We start from the raw sequence: 8314 nt of genomic DNA, 5'->3' as shown, positions 1-8314 counted from the left end.
TCTTCCGATTATAGGAACGGGCTACAGCATCGTCCCCGTAGCGCTAACCTATCCCTCCTATCCCTAAACCTTAAAAACGAGACCCTTAAGACGCGCACCACACCCGCGGACGGACGCGTTAGACTCGTATCGAACGACTCCGCCTCCCGATTATAGGAACGGGCTACAGCATCGTCCCCGTAGCGCTAGCGACCTCGACCTATCCCTAAACCTTAAAAACGAGACCCTTAAGACGCGCACCACACCCGCGGACGGACGCGTTAGACTCGTATCGAACGACGACGTCGACTCCGCCTCACGGACGATCAACGTTCGCAACGGTCTTCAGCCTCTGTCTATGCTGAAGATCGAGCTAAAGATCGAGGACGAGGAGGAGAAGAAGGTAAAAGTTGCCAAGAAAGATCCGGCAAGTATCGACAAATATCGCGACAGCCCAATCGCGATCGATTCACCAGATTTGAAGAGCGATCTGAAAGCTCTCGGGGAGTACGATAACGTCGAGGACGCGAGCGAACAGAAGGAGTCAGGTGTCGACGTCGAGGACGACTATCCGTTCGCCAAAGAGGATTACCCCACCATGCTGAAGACGTGCAGCGATGATTCCGCGAGCCCGAGGAGCTCGTCGGGCAGATCGGACAGCACTGCGCCTTTGGACACCAGCTTGAGGTGTGAGCAAAGGCAAAGTAAAAATAAGGATAAACATAAGGACGTGCGACATACGTTGTATGACGTACGAAGGATAGATCTCGGCTCCCCGTGCAGATCGGTGATGCCCGACATCAAGATAGCTCCGCTCTTCGGTCGCGCTCGGGACACGACGTCCTTAGACAATCCGGCTTATGGATTGACGGATTTGCAGGACCTTCAAGGTCTACTGCGATCCGACGAGGCCTCGGATATGACCAGACTGATAGACGATCAATGTTCGTCTGTCCCGAGGATTCCGAAGGAACAGGACAAGGCGCCGCCTGTCCGCGCGGAGGACCAGCAGATAGAGTCTTCCCGAACAACGACGGAGCACTCGACGAACAAGTCTGGCGCGAAAAATACGAAGCGTCGCGGGAATGTCGACGAGCGTGCCAAGCTGAAGGCAAAATCGCGCAGCCTCGATATCGAGGAACTGATCCGAACCGGCTCGACCGACGATCTGCTCGGCATCGAGCTGAGCCATCTCTCCTCCTTGTCCTCCTCGTCGGCCCGGCCCAAGAAGAAGCATAGGCATCAGCAGATCTCCAGCGGCTACTCTACGCTCAGAAGCGAAGTATCGGGCGATCTCGAGCGTAGTAGCGTGGATCGCAGCTTCCTCGTGGTCTCGAACAGGTCTTACCGCGAGGTAGCCGTCGACTGTCCGCCAGATTTCGTGCCGGTCACCAAGCGCCATCCGGTATACCCGCCGCCTAATAAGATCACCACGCCCGGCAACAGCAAGCACAACACTCTCGAGCCGAAACGCGATCGCGTGAGCGAGGGGGGCGCGTGCACCCCCGCGACAACGACGATGACGACAACGATCACGACGACCATCACGACAACCGCGCTTGTAGCCTCCCCCTGTCTACCCCCGAACGACAATAGCCGTTACACGATGCTGTCTAGCGGCGATGATGGTAGTGCTAGGGAGACCATAGTCGCGCGCAACGCGACGGTAGACCGTAAGCACGACGCCAGGAAGGTAAGGTCCAGAGTCAAGAGCTTGATAGTCGACGGCTTGCACTCTATCATGCACAACGAGCACTGCAAATCGCTTCGCTGCGCTTCTCTTAGCACGCATCACCTTAACGCACCAACGCGGCTTCGCTCTAACGAACCTGTTTTGCAATCGTTCAACATGAACTCGGGGGAGTTTTCGGTTTCCGCCTGTTCCTTAGCCCCGAAGGAGCTCTTCTACGAAAACCCCTGCTTTGATGTGTCCCATGATGAGAACGTTCATTCCGATGTTTTCCCGCGTCGGAAATTTCTGGAAAACGTCAAACATCCGTTCTCTTCATCGTCTTTTCGAGATGAATGTCCTAAAGATTGGCAGAACTCCTTCCACGCCGAAGGCAAAGACGGTGGGACGATCTTCTCCTCTTTTTCGACAACGATCGATGATCATACGCGCCCGGCTGATTTATCTTTGTCCGAGGACAATGTCGTAAATTCATCGGAATGTCTTCTTGCGGATTTTGAAAATGAGATCCGAGAAATTACTCCCTCCGACTGGCCGGAAAAGATTACCACGCGTGAACAGAATCCTTCATTACCTGATGTCTCGTTTCTCAAACTTGCTGACACTCCGACTCAATTGTCCTTCATCCAAGAGACGAATCAGAATTCTCGGAATTCCTTGCACGAGCTATCCCCCGCGAGGCGTCACGTCGTGCGTCATATATTCGTCAATGACGTTTCCGACGATTTACAACGTTCGCAAAAGGAGGAACTGCACAATCGCTGCGATTCACCGAATACGCAGAATCAGAAAAATTCGAGCTTGTCCGTCGAGTACAAATCGAGTTCCAAGATGCTGAACGTTCCGATCGACAATGGCGCGAAATTTCGCGTTTGTCGGAGGAGCATGTCGGATATCTCGGATTTAACGGCTATTCGGATTCGCTTCTTGCTCTCCCTCCGCGATCCTGTCCCGAACCCGAAAATCTCACGGCGCATCGTAGGACAGGACGGAAGAGATCAACCTATGATGACTTTGCACGATTCTGATGGATGTACAAAGCGGAGCTCGCCGAGACCGTCAAACGAGCGCACTTTGAAGAGTTATACGCGCGAATCGGCGCACGTCGACTCGCTCGAACAGGTAAACCGCAATGGACTTTGCGACTCGATTTTGACAATTTTCGTCTGTCGAGTAGTTTGAACGGCGTCCTTGCACTTTGGAAATTTCAATCAAGCACGTCTCCCGTGAAGTAACTTGGACAGATTGCTCGTTTTCGCTTCTTGAAATATCTTAAATCGAATTCTTCTGTAGTAGCATCAGAATTTACATTACTATTTTCAAAAGCAGAAAAAAGTACAAAGGCGACTGTTCGATTAAGGATGCTAAAACGAAGAGCATGCGTAAAGAAATATGGGACATCTAACGTAAGGTCGTCAACGGCATGGTAAAGTAGTAGATTCATACACTAGCTACGCATAGAAAAAATTTATTAAGTAAAATGCCTATCAACGATATACTGGAAATACTTTAAATTTTATTACACTCGGGTTACGATATAACGTTTCAAAATAGCGAGTGATAGAGTGAGTCAGGGATTCTAAATGACTCAGACTTGCTATCATTAATGTACAAGTTCAATTTTGATATAAAAATTCGGCATTATATACAAAAAATAAATATATCATCATAAATTATCATCTTCGATGCAATCATCTCTTGAGAGAGTTGGCATTTTACTTCCGCTTGATATTTTTGCTTTTGAAATGCTTTTTTGCAGTGCATGCATGCATCTTTCCCTTTCTCTCTCTCTCTCTCTCTCTCTCTCTCTCTCTCTCTGACTCGCTCGAACAGGTAAACCGCAATGGACTTTGCGACTCGATTTTGACAATTTTCGTCTGTCGAGTAGTTTGAACGGCGTCCTTGCACTTTGGAAATTTCAATCAAGCACGTCTCCCGTGAAGTAACTTGGACAGATTGCTCGTTTTCGCTTCTTGAAATATCTTAAATCGAATTCTTCTGTAGTAGCATCAGAATTTACATTACTATTTTCAAAAGCAGAAAAAAGTACAAAGGCGACTGTTCGATTAAGGATGCTAAAACGAAGAGCATGCGTAAAGAAATATGGGACATCTAACGTAAGGTCGTCAACGGCATGGTAAAGTAGTAGATTCATACACTAGCTACGCATAGAAAAAATTTATTAAGTAAAATGCCTATCAACGATATACTGGAAATACTTTAAATTTTATTACACTCGGGTTACGATATAACGTTTCAAAATAGCGAGTGATAGAGTGAGTCAGGGATTCTAAATGACTCAGACTTGCTATCATTAATGTACAAGTTCAATTTTGATATAAAAATTCGGCATTATATACAAAAAATAAATATATCATCATAAATTATCATCTTCGATGCAATCATCTCTTGAGAGAGTTGGCATTTTACTTCCGCTTGATATTTTTGCTTTTGAAATGCTTTTTTGCAGTGTGTGTGTGTATCTTTCCCTTTCTCTCTCTCTCTCTCTCTCTCTCTCTCTCTCTCTCTCTCTCTCTCTCTCTCTCTCTCGCTTTTCTACTGCCTCAGCTTCTCTGTCTCTCTTTTTCCTGTCCTTTCGTGTGCATACGCTAGATCGACTGAATACTCTGTATGTTTGGAAGTACAAAAAGAGAATGAAACACACACGTGTGAGAGGAGAGGCGATAAAATTGGCAAAGTAAATTGTCAGGCACGTGGGACTATTAATACGAATTGTATTTTGGAATGGATTTTTAGGCCGGTCTCAACGGGGTCAAGCCTGCCATTCCGCCTCGCGATCAGAAAAGGGCGCCCGCCAGACCGCCGAAGGATAATCTACGTCTCTCTACGCAGAACAATAATGTCGAAACCAGCGATAACGCCAACACAACCGAACCGACGCAGCAGCAGCTTCACTCTATCAGGAAATATCAGGTAAGGATAGAAGGGATTATCGCGTTATGTTGAGTCACGTAAACACGCACGATAAGATGATTCGAGAAGCGCTGCATCACAAACTCTGCGTCAAATTTCGGTGGGAGAGACGTAACGCAAGTAAGTATTGCGTAAAGAAAAAGAAAAATGATTAAATACGATTATACGCAAGCATGCTTTCCTTAATGCTTAAATTTTATTATTATTAGAATTAGAAACAAACCTCCTAGAGGAACAAATCTGATAACCAAGAGAAAGAAAAAGATTCGATATGTGAATTATTTTGAATTATTAATAATTGTGTGCCCCGTAAAAACAGTTTTGTAAAAAAAAAAAAAGAAGAGAAAGATTTTATGCGAAACGTAACATTCGCATGGGTTGCCTGAAGAAGGGTTGATTGCGTAATATCGCCGGTAAAAGCTCGTAAAATACCTGGCAGGAGGCTTTCGTCCCGAGGGCGATAACACGCCATCCTTTAACGTTCGTCAACGGGCGTTATTTTTACGATTTTTGTCCTTGCGATCGGATTAAGTCATTAAATAGGTAATACGGCGGGATTTTGTGGGGGAGATCTCTCTCTCTCTCTCTCTCTCTCTCTGGATTCGCAACCGCTTGCGAATAGCGTGCAAGCATTTCGCAATCGATCGCAATGCGTAACGATGCGATAAATGACATATCGTTATTTAAGAGGACGTACAACTCACCGCTGCCATCCCCGCATGTGTGAACACTTGCTCGGGAAATTACGAGCCGTTGACAATAGTTATTGTCGGAGCACCACTAGACGAATAGCCGCATCGCAATTTTCGAATTTCCTGCAGCAGCGATATTTCCCCGACAAAGTTTGATTGATGAATGAGTTGCGATCTTGCATGAGTGGAAATCAATTAGGCGCACGCGAGATATGCGTGAATAGCGCGAGCGCATTCTAAATTATTCAACGAATATGGATGAACGAAGAAAAAATTTTCATCTGTTTTCTGCTGTAACGTAAACGCGTGGCACTGAACATCTCATACATGTCTTCTTGTATAAAAGATAGAAGCAGAGACATTTGTAGTCACGTATCGTTTAAGTAATTTTTTGCCTTTTTATAAAATTTTTAATTTTTTTTAATTTGTTAAAAATCCATCGAAAGAAAAAAAAAATCTATGATGAAGAATCATGGATAAGCCCTGGAGATACTCGTGGATCGAAGTGCCGCGCACTTGAAATTCATCACAATCTCGGGGGTATCTGGAAGTGTGAGAGATGCCAGAACCCTTTTATACGTGACTGCGGCGTCGTCGTGCGGAGCCGCATGAGTATGTTTATCTTATGGAATCCTCACACCACGCTCTCACTCTCTTACCTGCCTTAAGTCAAGAGTGCGGGTCTGGAATGTAAAGAACCCCACAATAGTCTAAGATTACATGCCTGAAGTGTAACGTTACCAAGTTTCGATAGGTTGTAGACGTAGGGTGACTCGCAGACCTGGCTCTCTGCTGCTGCTGCTGCTGCTGCTGTTACATTCAACTCTGTTCGGTTTTTTTTTTATTCGACATGCTTCCCTGACCTCACTTTCTTGATCTGCCTCAAGCCAACGGATACCCTTTCCAGATCTTCGATTTGACTCGCTCTGCTCTAATATCTCGAAATATGCCGCAGCAGGTGTTCCTAATTAAAAACACATTTCTCTTTGTTTTCCTGTTTTTATCATACTTATTAGCCAAGCATATTCTTTTGATATATATATATTTATATATTTGCTTTAAAAATTCATTCTGATATTTGAATTTTACGTATGAGAGATTACTTATATATTTAATTTTATTTTATATATTTAATTAATTATATTTAATATACCAAATTTTCGTAAATTAATTCTTATCAAGATGAAATCACGGGCGAAGAATGTAGAGATTGTGAAAGAATTCATATAGACGATTACTAAAACCATTAGTCGTTCCTGAAAATATTTTTTATCGTCACAATCGCGTTTTTACACCGACATATATATACACATACATAACATTTTTAATGCGCTTTACGTTGGCCGTCACTTTTGTCTAATCGCGTCGCATGAGAGAGGAGGCTCAGGTTCCGCGGGAAACCTTACATCGTGGTATAAACAGGGCTTCACTAAGATATTTCCATCTTTACGTATACGTAGGGTCGTACGGCAAAAAGTGCTCGTTATATAAATGAAAATTACGAGTCTCATCTCGCTGGGGTCGTCGACGTTTTTTTTATCATCGACCATGCGTGGTTACCATAATACGCATCGCGATTTTACGTCGACAGAGAACTGGACGGGTGACTAACGCCCGGCTTTATCAGCTGACACCGGTGGGCGTAGATCTCGCGAATCACAGGATAACACACGGCCAATATCATGACAAATTGGCGTAACTTGAAGTGGAAGTTGTTGATTTGCTAAAGACATAAAAATGTATCGTACAAATTAGAGTCTTTGCTAAATATATGTATATTACATGACACTTGTGTCATAAAATAAATTCAGTAATAATTATACGATTTTATTATCACAATCATATTTTACATATAATTATTTAAGAATAATAATTTTAGCTTTAAATAACTTCTATATATTCTTTTTTTGCAATTAACGCGGAAATAAAGAAAGCACGTTACATACCTGATCGTACCGTTTAATATGATTGTGAAAAGATAATAATTATTGCAGAGTTTAGGATTATTGTTACTTTAAAAATGCATAAGTTAAATTTTTTTGTTGCTGTAATAATTATTATCACTTAAAAGAGCCAGATTAATGCGTTATTAAATCGATTTATTATATTTTTCTCAGATAAAATATGTCAAAATCCACGCATTGCACTATATAAATTTTTAACGATCCATATATAATTTTTGAGATTAAATCTCGTGTTAAATAAATATCAGATTCTATCACAGTGACAGTTACGTGAAATTAATTGAAACATGTAAAAGAGAGAGAGAGAGAGAATTTTTTTTATTTAATTTATTTAATAAGTTTTTATATAATTTTCCAGTAAAAAATGCGTTGCAATAATCGATTTAAATGAATTTGCCGCAGGAAAAATTGGCATAGGGCAAATAGAGATCTTCATACTAAGATAGATCTTGCTGAAAATATTTTTGTAGATTGAAAACACACGACTTGTATGTAGAAATGTCATTCGCAGATATATATTGGAATGTGTGATATGCAAATATGTTTGATGTGTTGCCGGATTTAGTTGACATTAGGAACCAAAAGTGCGCTACTTCTCCGAATATAAGTTGCATCGGAATAATTGAGGAGCAGATACCTAGATATATTCGTACAAATATTCGATCGAGTTTGATGTCGTTCAAGGACTCCTTATTTTCGCACGAGAATGTGGCCTATAAATTTCTCAACGAGCTATGTACGTATTTGCGACATTCGTTACGCACAATTGCACGCGACAATTATCTCGCAGCTTCTTGCATAATCGTCAGAGTTGTAATACTCATATAACAAGGTAAGGTATAATTCTCACAACAAGGTAAGAATTTTTAAAACAATATATAGCCCCATTCTTGTATTGAAATATTACTATTATTCAATCTACACTTTTTAGAATAAATAAAAGTAAATTGCATACATTATACAGGTATATGTACAGAAAAAATACCGAGCTTAGTCTAATAAAATTTCCCCTGAAATTTATTTTAAATTTGTTGAAAAAATTATTTATATATATA

General features: G+C 42.4%; 1 protein-coding gene across 1 annotated transcript in view; it reads left to right on the top strand.

Moving 5' to 3' along the window:
- LOC115235846 overlaps positions 1–8314 on the top strand; it is an 81768-nt gene that overhangs the window by 65930 nt on the left and 7524 nt on the right. The window contains exons 10-11 of the mRNA XM_029807893.1: positions 144–2791; positions 4427–4603. Of these exons, the coding sequence (XP_029663753.1) occupies positions 144–2791; positions 4427–4603 (2825 nt within the window). The remainder of the gene's footprint in view (positions 1–143; positions 2792–4426; positions 4604–8314) is intronic.

This window comes from Formica exsecta, unplaced genomic scaffold (assembly GCF_003651465.1).
Source record: "Formica exsecta isolate Colony F162 unplaced genomic scaffold, ASM365146v1 scaffold236, whole genome shotgun sequence".
Lineage (NCBI taxonomy): Eukaryota > Metazoa > Arthropoda > Insecta > Hymenoptera > Formicidae > Formica > Formica exsecta.
Note: the sequence above shows the minus strand (reverse complement) of the source record. Positions and strands in the feature narration are given on the sequence as shown.